Genomic DNA, 18777 nt, shown 5'->3' on the forward strand with positions numbered 1-18777 from the left:
GGAGGGTGGGAATCCTCAAGTATCATCAATAAAAAAATGAGCTGGGATTCCACTAAGGAGTTAACCTAGCCTTAAGGAACATTTTAGCTGATCAAGCTAGTGCAGATTCCATAATATCTGAAGCATCCAGCTTGCTCATCCTGGGCATGATCACATGATACTCTGTTGGTGTGAGAAAAGATTCCACCCTGAATAAATTGCTGTAGTTTTTTAGAGCAGCACTAGGTGAGGAGTCATTTTTACAGCCCATATAAACTCCAGGTCTTCATATTTACTTTGAAACATTGAGGTAACTCTTTTCTTCTTCCTGATGATGGTGGATAATGTGAAGCTAAACTTTTTTTTTTTTTCCTGTGAATTTGAGGGAGCACTTTCTTTGTATTTGTTTCTTCTCTCCTCTGCCTAGCTCTTTTCTTTTTATTTGTGCTCACCAACCCAGTTACAGCCAAGAAGAACTTAACTTGGAAGTTAATGGGTGAGAGGAGAATTATGTACTTGTATATCTGCATATAGTTTTTTTGGGGGGAGACTCTTGCATTTTAATCCAGAGCCCTTCGGTTACTAGCCTGTAAGTGGACCATTCCTTGATTCTTTGACCTTAAGTATCCTAATTGGAGGGATTGTGGGGGGGCTGCTCTGTCTTGCTAGCTAGATGTCCCGGTTTCTGTGTCTGTGGTCACATATGGGGTGTAAGGGAAGCAGTTCATGCAAGCTGGAAATATCTGCTGGCACTGTTTGCTTCTGCCTTGTTATTGCTTGGTCCTCCTCTTTCTGCCAGCTTGGCCTTGTAAAACCTAATTTAGAGTAGAGAAATGGGGAAGAAATATTGAAAGTTATCTTTTCTATTTTGTGACTCCATATGAATGAATTAGCAGGGGGCATTACTACCTAAGAAGGCTGTGGCATCTTCATTCAGGTACAGCTTAGATTTCCAACCCTGGGATGGTTTAGGTCTGAAGGCAAGGGGATGGACTTGACCTCTCTGATTATCTGGTCTGGTGGAGAAATTGCTGGTTTGGAATTTATTTTTACTGTTCAATTAATAAAGAGGGTCTGTTAGGAAATAATTTCTGTTGTGTAGAGTAGATAGCTTTATTTGCTAGTTGTTAGTGTGAGTTTTTTGTTGGGAATTATGTTGTTTCACATAGCATGGATTTCTCTTAGAGCTTTTCTATAAACATTACATTGAGAGGAGACCATGTATTAGAGGAAAATTATAGGGAACGTTAAGAGAGAAAACCTTCTTTCTCCCTCTCCCTCTTCCTTTTCATCCCAGAAAAAACCCAAACCCAAACCAATGGCATACACTACAAATCTCTACTTAGTATACATAATATATTTATTTTCTGATATGATTCTTTATTTTAGGTCTCTGGTTCAATTTTTTTGAAGAGATTTATTATTATTGTTGTTATTTTTGCTGAGGCAATTGGGGTTAAGTGACTTGCCCAGGGTCACACAGCCAGGAAGTATTAAGTGTTTGAGGTCAGATTTGAACACAGGTCTTCATAACTTCAGGGCTGGTGCTCTATCCACTTTGCCACCTAGCTGCTCTGCATGTATTGTTTTTAATTCAGTGTTTGATCTTTTTAAAAAATTGAATGAGGCAGCTAAATGGATAGTCAGAAAGACCTGAGTTCAAATTGAGCTTCATTTGTTTTCTAGCAGTGTGACCTTTACTCTCACTGTTAGTTTCTTCATTTGCAAAATAGGTCTCCCTGGTTGTCATGAGGATAAAATGAGATAGTATGTATAGGGCTTTGTAACAAAAAAGTTTTTGTAAAGGCTACTGTTAATATTTCCTGAAATGTTTTCCACTTTAGCAGGTTTTATTGTCTTGATAACATCCGCATTATCATTGTTCTGTCTATATCAATCTAAATTGTTTTTAAATGGTTATAGATCCTGTTCTATATGGGAATATCTTCTGAATATACATTCAAGTACAGCTTTTTCTCTTGAATATGAACTACTTGTTGTCATGCTAGATGATCTTCAGAATTTATACTGTTTTTTCTTTATTGGATTCATAATTGCTAGCTTCATTCTGCCTGTTCTGTTACATTTTCAGGACTGATGTAACTAAACCATACTTCTGTTTTAAGGCTCCACATTGAAGGTGAACCCAGAAGAAAGGTTGTCAATCACAGAACTTGTGAATCAGCTACAAGAGATAGCAGCTGCTAGAAACGTGAATCCAAAGTCACCCATCACAGAGGTAAGGGAAAGAGGTTTTAGATTGTTTAATCGAGTGATCTCTCTTAAGAAGGTCATGGAAATTCAACCTTGTGCTTAAACTTCTATGTGCAACTTTCTATGAGAAGACTTTCATATTAATTCACCTACCCTATCTCCTGTACAGTGTCAGCCTCTCACATTCTTGACTGCTGCTATGTGTATGCTTAGAATTAGTAGAGTGGAAATGGTGATGGGACATTAGGGCAGTTCCATGGTTTGGGGAATTATGTGCTATGAGATAGGAATGACCTAAGGGACTTTTTATGATGGAGTTGTCCATTTATCTCTTTCTCTATGTGATTTACAACTTTGAAATTTTCCATATGCAAATGTACAGGTAAGCCTGATTTTTGTCCCTTTGTAGTTTGATTTAATTGTGCTGAGACTAAGGGTGCAAGCCAGGCTTTCATCTGCAAACTGTAGTGATGGAGTTAGTGAGGATTAAGGCAAGCCCTTGTGGTATCCTCTCCTCTGAGGAGGAACCCTCAGGGAAACTGTGATAGCTTGAGCTACCCCTGTTTTAGGACTCCAATAAAGCTCCAATGAGCTTTGAGGGGCCAGGCCGGAAGAGATTGATACCAGCTCTCTGGTTCCCTTCCTTGTCTGTGTCATTAGGACTAGTGGGTGTAGGACACAACATGATTGTTCTTTTTTTCTTTACAAGGCTTTTGGAGGCTATTCCATCTGACCAGCCTCTTCTTCATTCAAAGAGATTTGTTAATTCTGTGTGGATAAGCCTTGAATCTTTCTGGTGTTCTTGTGGTTCAGTGAATAAGGGCCAAAAGACAGGAAAAACCTGGGTTCAGATTGGCCCCAGATACTTACTAACTTTGTAATTCTAGGCAAATCATTTCACCTCTTTCTGTCTCACTTTCTTCTACTGTAAAATGAGGTGATGATAGCATCTACCTTGCAGGGTTGTTGTGAGAATCAAATGAGATGATATTTGTAAAAAATGTTTAGCATAGTCCCTGGCTCATATTAAATACTATATAAATACTTTTTCCTTCTTTATTATCTCCCCTCTATTCTTCCTTCCAGTCTGTTTTCTAATTCACTGGAGATGTACTCTCACTCTGTAATATATCTAGGAAAGGTCATTACTAGAGTTTTATCAGAAGGAATTGTGATAACCCCTATTGTTATCTTTGAAAGAATAATCCTAGCAGATGTGGGGCCGCCTGTTAAACTGGATTTGGCAGCCAGCTTCTAGAAATTAATGCTTTTGATCCAATGTCTTGTCTTTGCTTTTTTTCAAAAATTTTTTTGATGCTCATATAATAGGAACTTCAATGCTTTAGTTAGATTTATTGGTGAAGGATGTGAGATGCCTTTATGAAAACACTGGAAGCAACAGGCCAGTGGATAGAATATATTCCTGAGGTTCCTACTTTGCTGGATGCCTTGTGTCAATAGCACATTCAGCTATTACAGAGAACCTGCATTTGATCAGGCAGATACTGATGAACAGCCTCATGAATTTTTATAGTATTTTGTATTTTTCAGAGCCTCTTCTCATGAGAATTCCATAACATACCATCCCTGTAAATCAGGATTTGGTGGTTCATAAGCTTAGAGCTCAAAGGGATGGCAGGAGTCATTTAGTCAAGAAAACAGATCCAGAGGGATGTAGACACTTGGTCACACAGCAATGATAGAGCCAAAGTTTGAACACTTGCCTTCTGATTCTGAAGCCCCTGCTTTTTCTTTTATGTGAAGCCCTGAAAGGTTGTTCTTTGCTGTCAGGGTCACCCAGGTCTAGGTATTCTAACTCCCAGTCAGAATTTATGGCTGTCCTCAGCCTTTAATATGTCTGTTATTTACATTTCATCTTGGTTCTGATTCTTTTTCCATCTTTTTATGCTGCCCCAGCAGTTGAATTCTGCTGAATTTAAAAGAAGCATCTGAGTTGGGTCTCCATGTTTGGTCTCCAGCCTTTTACTGCCTGTATTGTTACCATGTAAATATATTTTCAACATTCATCCTTGCAATTTTTGTATTACAAAAATTTCTCTTTCCATTCCTTCCTACTCCCCCCTTCCCTAGACAGGCAATCCAATATAGGTTAAACATGTGCAGATCTTCCAAACATATTTCCATATTTTTCATGTTATACAAGAAAAATAAGATCAAAAGGGGAAAAAAGTAAAAAGGACAAAAAAAAAAAAAGCAAGCAAATAACAACAAAAAAGGTAAAAATACTATGTTGTGATCCATATTTAGTCCCCGTAGTCCTGAATGCAGATGGTTCTCTCTATCACAAGCTTATTGGAAGTGGCCTGAATCACTTTATTGTTGAAAAGAACCAAGTCCATCAGAATTGATCATCACATAATCTTGTTGTTGCTTTGTACAATGTTCTCTTGATTCTTGAATTATATGTAGATTTTTCTTGTATTTTAGTTATTTTGGTTATCTGGATTATGATTTTAAAAATCTTTGACTATAAGCCTTGTGTGTGTTTTTTCTGCCAGAACACTGAAAGATTGATAGTGTTGAAACATCTCAAAACATCTCAGGTAATTTTTAATCGTTAAGAAACAAAACCAAAGAAATAAAGATTTAAAAAAAGCATCAGAAAGAAAACTTTAAAAAATTTTGTATTTTATTTAAAAAATAGAAAAAAATGAAAAACAGAAAAGAAAAACAAAACAGAACACGGTCAAGTGCCCAGCAGAACATCAAGGAGGAATCAAAATAATATAACAATAAGTTGCCGGTTCATGAAAGGATATTCAATAGTAGAAGAAATTATATTCATAAGTATCCATCTTTTCTTTGCTTCCTTGTAGTTTATTCTTTTGTTCTCTGCTGCACATTTTTTTTTACTTTATTCTTTTTTCCTCCTTTGTCCTCCACCTTCCCCAAGTAGGTTATAATTAAGTACATACATGTGTGTACATACACACACACACACACACACACACACACTCTTACATGCATATCTATATATAATCAGACACATACATATACATACATATTTATCCATATGTAAACATGCATCTAAAACAATATTAGTGTGGCTGACATAGAGATTTCTCTTGTTTAAATCTTTTAAGTTTGACTTTGTCTAAGATTACTAGTCATATTTTTTTCCCTAATGAATTCTACTCCTGATTCTTGTGTTTGTGTATATCTCTTCTTTCCTAACCCTGCTTTAATTCTGATCCCTAACTTGCTTTGCTTATATTACTTAACCTCCTCCCACCCATGGATTCTTCCCTTTTGTTTTTTCCCCCCATCCTTTGCTTCCCCCTCAGCCTCTTATTTCTTTATAAATTTTGGAGGGTGCATACTTCATGGTATATATGTAATGTTTCCTATTTAAACCATTCCTCATGTGAATGGATTTTCAGAATTACAAGCCTTCCTCTAATGCCTCTGTCTATTCTTCTGTACCTCGTTTTTATAACATAATTTCTACTTTTACCTTTTTCTAGTTGGTTTTGCTTTTTAGAGTCAGATTATACTCAGTTTTTCTCCAGTCCTTTTTTAAGCTGCCCATTTGCCTATGTCAGTCTTAAACATATGGTATACATTTCTATGTAAAAACATAAATGATTTGTCTATGGCAAGTTCCTTGAAATTAAAATTTGATATCAGCTCTTATATGTTAAATGTTCTATTGAGTTCAGATTTAGTTGAAAGAAACCTCTGAAAATCTGCAAGTTGTTGAATGTTCTTTTCTTCCCCCCCCCCCCCCCTTCAATATTATGGATAATTTTGCTGGATATATTTTAGGCCACAGTCTTAGTTCTTTATTTCCAATATATATGATTCCAGGACCTGTGGTCTTTGTATTGTGGCTGCTGATAAATCCTGGATTTAATTCTAATTGTAACCCCAATGTATTTGAATTAATTTTTCTTGTTTCTTGAGAATTTTCTTTGATCTGGGGATTTCAAAAATTGGCAATAATACATACCTGTGGTTTCCCCAAAGGATCTCTTTGGGGTGTGATCAGTGGATTTTTTTCTATTTCTATTTTCCCTTCCTGTTCTTTCATTCCAGGACATTATTCTTGTAGGATTTCTTGAATTATTTTATCAAGATTATTTTTTTGGTCACAACTTTCAGGCAGTTCAATTATTCTTATATTTTATTTTCTCTATCTATTCTCCAGATCTTTTATCTTTCTTATAAGATATTGCACATTTTGTCCTATTTTTTCATTCTTTAAATTCTATTTTATTATTTCTTGGTTTCTTCTAACTTCACTGGCTTCCCCTTACCCAATTCTAAATTCAAAGAGTTATTTTTGTCTTTAAGACTCTTTTTTTCCTGGTTAGTTAACTTCCCCCCCCCCCCCCCCCCCAATAATCATATTTTTCTTGGATGGTTTTTCTTTTCTTTTTTTTTATAATTTCTTTTTTATTTTTTCATTTGATTTTTAAATTCTTTTTTTGAGTTTTTCTATAAATTCTCCCTGGGCAGGGAGAATTCTACTCTTTGGGGTAGAAGAAACTTTTTTTACTTCACTGTCTAAAAATCTTTTGAAAGGGAACCTGACTTCCTTATTCCCATAAGAAGTTTCTATGATTGAGATCTTTGCTGTTTTTTTTTTTTTTTTTTTGTTTGTTTTTTAATGAGTATTAGTGTGTGCTCTTCTAATTGTAGGTTGGGGGATGGTGCCTGTAAGCTTTACTTCAGCTTTCCCCTCTGATTGGAACCCCAAACCAAGAACTAGCCCCTCCTGCAAGTGCCCACAGTCAGCAACGTCCCTCCCCACCCTACCTCCCACTCAATGGGTTTGCTGACTCCTTCCCACTTAGAGTTTGATCTCTGCACCACAGCTGGGCCTGGAGGTCCAATTTAGCTGAGGTTATTTTAGTCTTCCAGATCTCAAACCCTGGATTCCAAGTAACCTGGAAAGTATAAATTCCTGTAGTTCTTGCTGAGGCTCCAGCCAAACCCAGCTTACTCCAGGGCTCCCCACTGGGTGTTTCTGTGGAGCTACCCCAGAGTGTTTGTATTTCTCACAGGTTAATTCAGGCTTGGACTCTGTCTTCAAATTTCCTTGGATTGAACTAGGAGAATACTGTTGTGTCCCAAATCCTGATTTTTTACTAGTCTATGTTCTGCATTGAGGCACAGATTTGTTGTTTGTGGGGGAAATTTGAAGAACTTGAAATTTACTGACCTACTCCACCATCTTCCCAGAATTCTCCTAGAAAGACTGTATTAGGATTCCATTTTATGATGTGTATTGGAATGAATTAGAAGTATTTTTTTCCCTTTGTTATTAATTGATAAACTTCATGAGTAAGAACAATTAGCACATTCATTAGTTGCTCACCTCTTTTCACAAGGATAATTATTTAAATCTTGTCTTATTATTCAGAGGTATGTTATGGCATGCAAGTCTGGTTTCCTGGGATGAAATATAAGACTTGTGCAATTCAGACATCTGAAACACAGGATCAGTCATTGATACCATCTTTTACATAAACCAAACATTTGATAAAGAAATGTAGCTAGAACTATAAATTATGAATGTGATTAATATTCTCTGTGTTGGGCATTAGTCATTGAAGTTGGGACATTTGCAGCTTTATATCCATAACTACAAAGACAAAAATCAAGTCTTTGTACGTTGGTAAGACATTTGTTTGCTTTAAATTAGTAGCTTACTCTGTTATGAGGGATTATTATAAAACTCCCAGTAAAATGTATTTCATAGCTATCTGTGATTCTTCTGATATAAATGTGGTAAAATTAACTTGTGGAAGAAAATAATTTGAGTTTGAAAAGTTTTGGTGACACCTTACCATAAACTGAGTGAAATTTAAAGAAAATCCTTTGATTATCACTTCAGTTTACTTTTTGAAAGTTGTTTTCTGTATTTCTGTTACATATTCATGATATTCTACCTGTTTTCAAAAAAGATTGGAGGCAACTTGGAAAGTTGATTTTTCTGTATAATTCTGCCCCTTTGCAATTTTTATCCATTTTTTTTTCCAGTTTTGATCTCTGGGGCAAGCAGAACAAGTGGAATCTGTCTGCTATGTAACAACCTCCCAAACACTTTAACAAAGCTAACACCTTTCCTTAAAGATTTATTTCATTTTGGCCAAAATACCTCCCGGTTGCTTCATACAATCCACCTTTGGCCACATGATGCCCTTCACCAATCTTATTATAGAGCTTATAAGTAGCCTTCCTAAAATGTGGTACCCAGAACAGAATACAAGATGTCAGTTTGGTTTTGACTGGGACTGAGAAGAGTGGGACTGACTTCTTCAGGACTGGATGCTGAGTTTCTCTTGTTTTATCCTTGTGTCACATTATCTTGTATTATCTCACATGAGACTGTTGGCTCAAGTGGAGTTGCCTATTGATCAGAATTGCCAATGCTTTCTTGACTGAACCTCTTTCTAGGCATATCATTTCTATTTTGATGTTGAGAAGTTTATATTTTGAACTCTTATGTAAGAGTCCATATTTATCCATATCATTAAAAAAATTAAATAGCATAATGCTCATCATTTCTTATATTATAATATAGTTTTCCCGCAACTTGCTCAGCCATTCCCTAATAAATGAGCATCTCCTCAATTGCCAGTTCTTTGTCATCACAAAATGAGCTAGTATAAATATTTTTGTACATAAAGGTTTTTTATCTTTAAAAAAAATTTCATTGGGAAACACACCTAGTAGTGGTATTATTGGGTCAAAGGATAGGCACAGTTTTTAATAGCCTTTCAGGCATAGTTCCAAATTGATCTCCAGAATGGTTGGATCAGTTCACAACTCCATCAACAGCACATTAGTGTCTCAATTTTCTCACATTCTCTCTAACATTTGTCATTTTCCTCTTCTATCATATTCTGATATTCTGTCAAATGTCAGTTTGGACCTTTCTGTCCATATTCTGTCATGTGTCTGATAGATATGAAGTGGTAGCACAGAATTGTTTTAATTTGCATTTCTTTAATAGTGATTTGGAGCATTTTTTCATATGAATATAGATAGCTTTTATTTCTTTTTCTGAAAACTGTTAATATCCTTTGGGCATAAAACTTGCTACTCTTTGAAAAAACTATTACTAATTGAAAACCTGGATCTTGATATAAAATAATGGTGAAAATTTTCATTATAGAGGAAATGATTTTGAATTGCTTATTCATCATTTTCAGTCCACAAAAACTTTTCCTTCCATGTTTGGGCACTTGAGAAAACTGTTCTGCTTTTCTTGAAGAAAGGTTTTTTTGTTTTTGTTTTTTTTTTCCTCCCCTTAAAGTATCAGCATGATCATCTCGTTACTTCCATTATAGCACTTTTAAGCATCAAGTAGATTTCATTATACAATAATATAGTATATGTGTTTTCTTTCGTAGTGAATTAACCATATAGTTTCAAATTCACAGACTTCATGGGCAATTAATTATTTGTTATACTTAACTTAAAATCTTAAGGTTAAGACTGGACTGGATAAAGCAGGTATTAGATTGTGAAATAAATCTAAAAAATGTGGTGCTGCATCCAAATTTTTTTTTATTGTAAACAATTATTACTTAATTTGATAGTCAATCAACAGTAAGCATTTATTAAATGCCTATTATAGCCAGGCACTGTGCTAAACACCGGGGATGTGATTAAGAAAAAGAAAGATATCCCCTTCTCTCAAAGTAGTTTATAGTCTGATGGGAAAGACAACATACAAAAGGAAGATGAAAGAGGAACCTGGGAGAAAATCTTTTGCTTTTCCCTCTAGTCCTCCAATCAGAGGGGAGAGTCAGCTGAGGGTGCTGATATAGAATTGAGTTTCATAGCTGATTAGTCTCAAGATGCTGAGATTTCAGGTAATGAACTTATAAGAGCCACAATATTGTGGCATTGAAATCAAGTAGCATAGTTGATGAGAAATTTAAGTTTTATGGAAGCTTTATGTAGTAATATTCCCCTAGAGTGGGAAGTATTCCAATGAGTCTGGCAAGCAGGTGATGTAATCAAATCTGATGGAAATAAGCTCCACAGGAAAACTCAACCTGAGCTCTCTCGTGGCTTAGCACTGCACTGGTGGGATGTTGCATTCCTAGTTCCTAGCAGTTGCTGACTGCTGGCTAGAAATGCTATCCCATTCTTTTGGGGAACCTGATTTGCCATGGGATTTATATTTGTGACTACAAAGTGCACATGAATGAGCAAATAGAATTCACTTGTAGAGGTTTAACTTTATAGTCAAATCTGCTAAAGCTGTTTATTCCCATTTCGGTGGAACCAACTTTATGGTATGAGAAAATGTACCATAAGAACATTTTGTTGGCTGATTTTTGTTAATGCATCAAAATTCATTAAAAAAAAATAAGCAAAAAGAAAAAACTCTTGAAAGTATATAATGGCCAACACAACCAAGTTTAGAAGGGAAGCAAAAAACTGGAAGATAGTTTTTGTAGCTAGTGTCTCTAATAAAGATCTCATTTCTAAAATATATAGAGAACCGAGTCAAATGTATAAGAACACAAGTCATTCTCCCATTGATAAATGATCAAAAGATATGAACAGACAATATTCAAGTGCAGAAATTAAAGTCACTTAAAGTCATATTGAAAAATGTTCGAAATTGCTGCTAATTAGAGGAATATAAATGAAAACAACACTGTATCACTTCACATCTACCAAACTGGCAAAGTTGACAGGGAAAAAATACATATATTTATGTTGCGGGGATGTGGAAAAACTGGGACACTAATACTGGAGTTTTCACCTGATCTACCATTCTGAAGGGCAGTTTAGAATTATGTCCCAAAGCTATCAAATTATCTATTCTTTAACCCAACAGTTCCATTACTGGATTTTTATCCCAAAAGATCATAATAGAGGGAAAAGTATCCATATGTGCAAAATGTTTTTAACAGCCCTTTTTGTTGTGACAAGGAACTGGAAACTGAGTGGTTACCCATCAATTGGGGAATGGCTGAACAAGTTATGATATATAAATGTAATGGGATATTACTGTTCTATAAGAAATGATCAGCAGGATGATTTCAGAGAGGCCTGGAGAGACTTACATGAACTGATACTGAGTGAACTGAACAAAACCAGGAAAACATTTACACAGTAACAGCAAGATTATATGATGATCAACTGTGATGGACTTAGCTCTTCTCATCAATACAGTGACTCCAAGCCAATTCCAATAGACTTGGAATGGAAAATGCTATCCATATCCAGAGAGAGAACATAATGAAGACCAAAGCATACTATTTTTACTTTTTTTTTCTTTCTCATGGTTTTTTCCCTTTTGATTCTTCTTTCATAAAATGACTGATATGCAGATATGTTTAAAATGATTGTACATGTATAATCCATATCAGATTACTTGCTATCTTGGGGAGGGAAGAGGAAAGAAATGGAGGGAGAAGAAAATCTTACAAAAATGAATCTTGAAAACTACTTGTAATTGGAAAAAAATATTGTTAAGTGGGGTGGGGGAAAAGAAAGTGTGTGATGATAATAAATATGACTATTGACTCTTCACAGCTTTTGGAACACAATGGCGGTTATGGAAATAACATGCAACATAGAGGTTCTCTCAATTTAGTGCCACAAAGTACTAAGGCCGTCGGGCAGCTCAGCAATGTGTACAGTGGAGGTATGTGTTCATATTAAAACTCCTGAATCCATCTTCTTTTCTTCCATTCCATGTTCTGAATACTTGTTATCTTATGAGCAGGGAAATTTCTGTTAAGCCAAACTTCTAATATTTTGATAATACTCCTTTGCATAATATTCACTCATTCCAGTTTTGATGTTGGTTTCCCTTATGTTTAATATCAGAATTTCTGTACTGAAGTATGATTTTGGTGTAAAAGATCCTCTCAGTTTTACATGGGAATATTTGATACAGGGCTGTGCTAAAATACACCTTTGCTTAACTTATCTCTTCTTTACAATATAAATTAATAATACTAGATAACATTTTAATAGTGCCTACTGTGTGCCAGACTCTGGGTTTAGTGCTTTATAAGTATTATCTCAATTGATTCTCATAAAAATACTGGGAGATAGGTGCTATTATTGTCCCTATTTTACAGTTGAGGAAATAAAATTAGACTTAGTTAAATGACTTGCTCAGGTTCAGACAGCTATTAAGTTTCAGAGGCCAACACTGCATCACCTGCTTCCATATTGTTCAGTACTATCAAAATGGGGTTGTAGTAGCAGTTTTGTGCTTTACATATAGTAGATGTTTTATAAATGGCTGGTAAATGAATGAATGAAGAGCATGACATTTTCATAATTGATGTTTGAGGAATGAGTGGCTGAATTAAGAACGTAAGATCAAAATCCTCATGAAATATTTTGCTGTAGACCCAGGTGCTATTATTATCTTCTTGCTCTAGAATTTTTATTGCAGGTCATGACCTAGTGTAGTCTTAATCACATTAATTGCATCAAATCCAGCTTCCTGGAATAGGCCTAAGTTCTTGTAATCTTTATTACTAGGATCAGAGCCTGTCTTGACCTACATCTTGGAATGATCCTGAGTTAAGACCATTTAAAGCTCACATTCACCTGGAATTTTTTAGAGCCTGCAAGGCTTTCCCTTCTTAGAGAGCCTGCTTCTCTCTCTCTCTCTTCACTCATCATTTTATTTAGGGTGCATAATTAACCTTTGCTATAGTATATAATGGGGATTAATATCCCCCGCTTCACTGATAAGAACAGATTCAGGCCAGGGAAGGCCTGCTATTTCTACCTTCATAACGTTTTTGGAATCTGTCATCTTCTCTCCTCTGACATAATTATCACCTTGGTTCTGGCCTTCATAACCTTATGCCTGTATTATTGCAATATTTCTGTTGGATGTTCAGTCTGCTCCAGTCTTTCCCCATTATACTTCATCCTCTACTTAGCTGTCAATATGATCTTCCTGAAGAACAGGTCTAACCAGCTTCCTCCCATATTTAGTAAACCCTGGTGATTATCACATGCTCCAGGTTCAAGTGTAAATCCTCTGTTTGAGCCTTCTCCCACCTCCTCCCCAGCATCACTTCTCAGTCTTGTAACTGAACTGACCTCACTCTCTCTACCCCAACCTCACACCCACCATATACCCACTCCTCCAAATGCCCCCCATCCAAAGACAATGAACTTCTTGTTATTCCCCATACAAAACACACTTCTGACTCCTGTATTTTTCATTGCTTATATTACATGCTTGGAGTACTTTTTGTTCTCATCTCTGCTTCCTGGTTTCCTTCAAGTCCTACCTAAAATCTCTTCTTCAATAGGAAGCTTTTCATGATTCCCCTTTAATTCCAGTGTTTTGCCTTTGCTTATTATTTCCAGTTTGTTCTGTGTAAATAACTTTTATGTACATAGTTCTTAGCAAGTTCTCTCTGCATTAGTCTCTTGGCCCCTTGAGACCAGGGACTGTGCATTTCCTTTTTTTTGTAATCCGGATGTGCATTTCCTTTTTTTTGTAATCTCATTGCTTTATACAATGATTAATACATAGTGGGTACTTAATAAATGTTAACTGACCTAGACACTTTAATCTTTTATCTCTCAGCATTTGATGCAAGATAATGGGGCAATTTATGTATTGATTTTTTTTCCCCACATTTAAATGTTGTCTTTATAAAGAAATTAAAAATTTAAAGTCATTTCTGTTGCGGTATTAATCATCCCTTTCCCCAATACCCTATCTGTTATTATCTTTAGGACCTAGGTTCCATAGATTAAGCCCTATGATCTTTTGTTACTACTATCCCTCTTGCTGGATTGGGTTTTTTCTTTTTTTTCTTTCTTTTTTTTTTTTTCAGTTTATAGTATTTTTCACCTATTATATATAAAGATGGTTTTCACCATTTATTTTTGTAAGATTTTGAGTTCTATATTTTCCATCTCTTCTTTATTTCCCCTTTCCCCAATACAGCAAGCAATCTGATATGATTATATATGTACAATACCTTTAAATATATTTCCATATTATACATATTGTGGAAGAAAAAATCTGAACAGAAGGGACAAACTATGAGAGGAAAAAAAAGTGAAAATAGTATGCTTCAATATATTTTCAGTCTCCATAGTTTTTTCTCGGGATGTGGATGACAATTCCTTTTCCAAGTCCATTGGAGTTATTTTGCATCACTATATTGTTGAGAAAAGCTAAGTCTTTCATAGTTGATCATCACACAGTCTTGCTTTTAGTGTGTACAATGTTCTGGTTCTACTCATTTTACTCAGTGCATCAATTCGTGTAGGTCTTTCCACGTTTTTCTGAAATCACTTGCTCTTCATTTCTTTCAATGGAACAATAGTATTCTATTGTATTCATATATATCACAACTTACTCAGCCATTCCCCAGTTGATGGGCATCCTTTCAATTTTCAGTTCCTTGTTACCACAAAAAGAGTTGCTGCAAATATTTTTGCACACGTGGGTCCTTTTCTCTCTCTCATAATCTTTTTGGGAATAGAGACCCAGTAGTGATACTGCTGGATTGAAGGGTATGTACAGTTTGATAGCCTTTTGGACATTGTTCCAAATTGCTCTCCAGAATGGCTGGATCAATTCATGACTCCATAGACAATGCTTCAATGCCCCAGTTTTTCCCTATATGATAATGGGTCAATTTAACAATTTTTATTAATAGTATAAGTCATTACCATGAATATTCATTGTTAGATGAGTTAGGCAGCTGATAACCTATTAAAGTTAACTAATCGCCTTTGTTCCCAACTACAGCAATTTTATATTCATTTAACTTCTCAGTACTTTTAGTTTAGTGTGACCCACATATCTTTATTTTTCTCACCTTTTTCAAATATGGCAGCCTATTTTATTTTTGGACAAATATAAATTGGTATTTAGCTTTTCTTTACACCAAGTTTGTATCTGTTCTTTTCAATTTCCTTTCAGTTTTATTTTATAGGGCCACAGAACAAATCTAATCCCTATTTGACATAACAGATCTTCACTTAAAAATAACTACTATCTATGTTTCTTTAGATTGCCACCTTCAGGTTAGATTTCATCAGTTACTTCAATAATTTCTTATACTCCATGGGCTTTATATAGCCCTTTTAGCATTCTGATTGCTCTTGTGGTTAAGCTTCAACTTAAATATGTCTTTTTAAAATGTGATGTCTAGAATTGAACTTTTTAGTCTGTAATTGACTAATATTGCATTTGTTGTCCACTAAATCTTTAAATCTTTTTCATACTGATTAGCTAGTCAGTACCCCACTTATTCTTGTATAGTTGATTTTCTTTAATACAACTTTGTGATTATACCTTTCTCTGGATCACATTTTATTTTGATAAAGAGGATGGTTTTGAATATTCATATTTTTTAGATCTTGATTTTGCCATCTAACTTAATTCCTCAGTTTTTTGTTATCTCCAAATTTGATAGCATCCCATCTGTGATAAAATATCAGAAAGTGCAAGACCAAGGAAAAATCCTCTTGAGTATTCTCTTGGTGTTGATATAACTTCCTCTATGATATCCATTTTGTCTAGTGTTTCAGCCAATTTTGAATCTCCCTAACTATTAAATTTCTAAATAATAAACCTTTTGGTTTTTAGTCTGCATTGACAGTGTGATTGACGGTAAAGAAATAGAATTTGAATTGATAGAGGACTTAGAGATTATCTGATGCAACTTTCTAACTAATAACATGAGAGATTTTGTTATATACCTTGTTGAAATTAGCAATATTGTATCGGTATAATTCCCTAATTCAAGTCAAGCCTTCTTGACTCTTTAAAAATCTGTTACTGGTTCCATTATGGCAGATTGCATTTTCTTTGAGTTTGTTTTTGATTTTTGAAAACCAGATAAGTGATCAAACTAATATTAGTCAGAAGTTAATAAAAGGGGTGGAGGATGAGATTATTGTTCATAGAATCAGTAAGTACAGAAGGTTTAGTGTTTGATCAACCCACATTCAAAGGACACTAGGAAGCAGAATCCCTATTTAATAAGAATTATTGGGAAAATTTGATTTCTATATGGCAAAAAAGGGTTTAGTTCCACATTTCACACCATCTTCAATACCACAATAAATTCTAACTGAAACAAAGATCTGTTTTTTTTTTAATCACTTAAAAAAAAAACACCAAAAAAAGGAAAAACATATTATTGTCTCTGCTAAGGAGATAAAAGATAAAGTGTTCAACGAAATCAGTGAATAACAGACAAAATGTACAAAACAAAAGGCATTGTCTCAAAAGAAGCTAAATAAGGTTTTGACATTCAGAATCCATGAGGAGTTGCTATTTTTCTATAAGAATAATACAACTATATGAATTCATGATTTATTGTTAACCATGAAAAGATGTTCAAGCTTTTTAATTATAGAAAAGCAAATCAATATACCTTAAGACAATGTGGAATAAAAGTCACAAAATTAAGTCACTAGGACCAAAGATTTATAGTGGTCACTTAATCTTTATTTTGCACATCAGGAAAAAGAAGTTCTTAGAGACAAAATGACTTGTTCTAAGTTATAGAAATAGTAAGTTGCAGACTCACTAATTCAGACTCAAGTCTGAATTTTATTTCTTGTATAAACCTTGTGCATCACCTAGCAATCATATCTTTTAATCCATAGTACAACATGATTGATATAAGACTTGATTGTAATGAAAACTTTCCTCACTATTAAGGCTAAACACTTGGAATGGGCCACTGAAGAGAGGTGGTGGGTTCCCTCTCATCTGTGGTCTTGTCATATATGTATCATTTGAAGTGATAAGCCCATAAACATATGAGCCAATTTTGAGATTCTGTGATTTTTACATGTGAGAATTCTGAAGAAGTTAAATGATGTTAAAAAAAAAACATTTCCTTATATAAAAGCACCTTGAACTCTGTATAAACATATGATCTAGTACAATGCTATCATACTCAGATTAAGTGCTAATCACTTTTAGATCTGCCTAATGTTAGCAGTTTAAAACTATTAACTCAGTTGGTTGATAAAATGATGTTAAAGCTATCTGCTACTACCTTTCTAGTAAAATGCAGTTTTAAGGAAGCTTTATTGCTCATTTAATTTCCTTGCTGAGAAGTAATTAGAAAATGTTAGCTATTAGCAATCATTTTTTTACTTCTTGTCTTTTGCAGGTAAGGCTTAAAAACTTAAATTTAAATCTTGTTGCCAAATTTTTAAATGTAGACCTTCATTTTTTAAAATTTCTGGAAACAAAAAAATGGAGAAATAGTCAGCAGAGGCTTTGTGAGACACTAGTTCCCACCCTTAAGGGAGTAGATTAAAAAGAAGGCCTCAGGAATCTTTAAAAGTGTCTTAAAGGAGCAGAGGCAAGGGTACAAGTGGAATATTTCTTAGATCATATAGAGTGAGATAAATGTTCTGGTGGCCATTGGCCCCCTTTCATGGCTGGAGGGAGGAGAGAGGCCTGAGTGGTCCACACTTCTCAAAATATCATGACAAATTGGATTGTGGGCATGTGTATGTGCATGTGGTATGTGTGCATCTATATGAAGGATGGAATATAATTGTCATTTGGGATAAGATTGTACCTCTAATAATTATATACCATACTATTTTCTTTACTTTTAGGCATGACAGTTGCAGAGTGTGATCAGACCTATAGCGGTTTCTTTGATATACTTAGAGGAGGAACAGAACGATTTTTTACTAACATCAAAGATACTTCTTCCAAAGTTATTCAATCTGTTGCTAAGTAAGTATGCTAACAAAACCCCTGAAATAAAGATTATCAAGCTAAATTGTTAAATATTTTAAAAATGTTGATGATAATGAAAGTAACTCTGAAATACTGATACTTTGTTTATTTGCATTTTTTGAATTTTAGTCTATCCTCCTAGAATAAGGATCGTCTTTTCTCTCATGGACTACCCTTTGGCAGCCTAGTGAAATCTATAGATGAAGCCTATTTAAGGATTTTTTAGAATTAAGCTTAAAAATTTTTTTTTTTACTGATAATTGAAGGAATTGCTAAAGTTACTTAGTGTTTAGTGAAAACAAAAATGTAATTTTTTTCCTCAACCAAGTTCTACTACTTTAGCACAACTTCTGGTTTCCAGAAATGATTTTAGAGGATATATGAGAACCATGTCATTTCTTTATCCCAATCCTCTGACATGGGATCAATATTGTAAACTAGTCCTTTTTTTTTTTTTTTTTTTTTTTTTTCCTTTTTCCCTGAGGCTAGGGTTAAGTGACTTGTCTAGGGTCACACAGCTAGGAAGTGTTAAGTGTCTGAGATCAGATTTGAACTCGGGTCCTCCTGAATTCAAGGCTGGTGCTCTGTCCACTGTGCCACCTAGCTGTCCCCTAAACTAGTCCTTTTAATCTGGCAATTATAGGGGCAAATGTCTGCATGGTTGTTGGGGGAAGGAGGACATATGATAGCAGGAAGAGTACTGAGAAATAGTGGAAAATAAGAGCTGTGAAGAACTAAAGTCTGGAGATTTTGTAAATGCTAAGAACTTTATATGTTACCCTTCCTTTCTTCCTTATTTCTTTACTTTTTTTTTCTTTTTTTTTTCTTGAACTTATACACTAAGAAGCAAATACTCTGTGGCTAGAGCAGAA

General features: G+C 34.8%; 1 protein-coding gene across 1 annotated transcript in view; it reads left to right on the forward strand.

Moving 5' to 3' along the window:
- GAK (cyclin G associated kinase) overlaps positions 1 to 18777 on the forward strand; it is a 122058-nt gene that overhangs the window by 47000 nt on the left and 56281 nt on the right. The window contains 4 exon segments of the mRNA XM_074273221.1: positions 2106 to 2218; positions 4713 to 4757; positions 11722 to 11833; positions 17779 to 17902. Coding sequence (XP_074129322.1) covers positions 2106 to 2218; positions 4713 to 4757; positions 11722 to 11833; positions 17779 to 17902 — 394 coding nt within the window.

This window comes from Sminthopsis crassicaudata, chromosome 6 (genome assembly GCF_048593235.1).
Source record: "Sminthopsis crassicaudata isolate SCR6 chromosome 6, ASM4859323v1, whole genome shotgun sequence".
Classification (NCBI taxonomy): domain Eukaryota; kingdom Metazoa; phylum Chordata; class Mammalia; order Dasyuromorphia; family Dasyuridae; genus Sminthopsis; species Sminthopsis crassicaudata.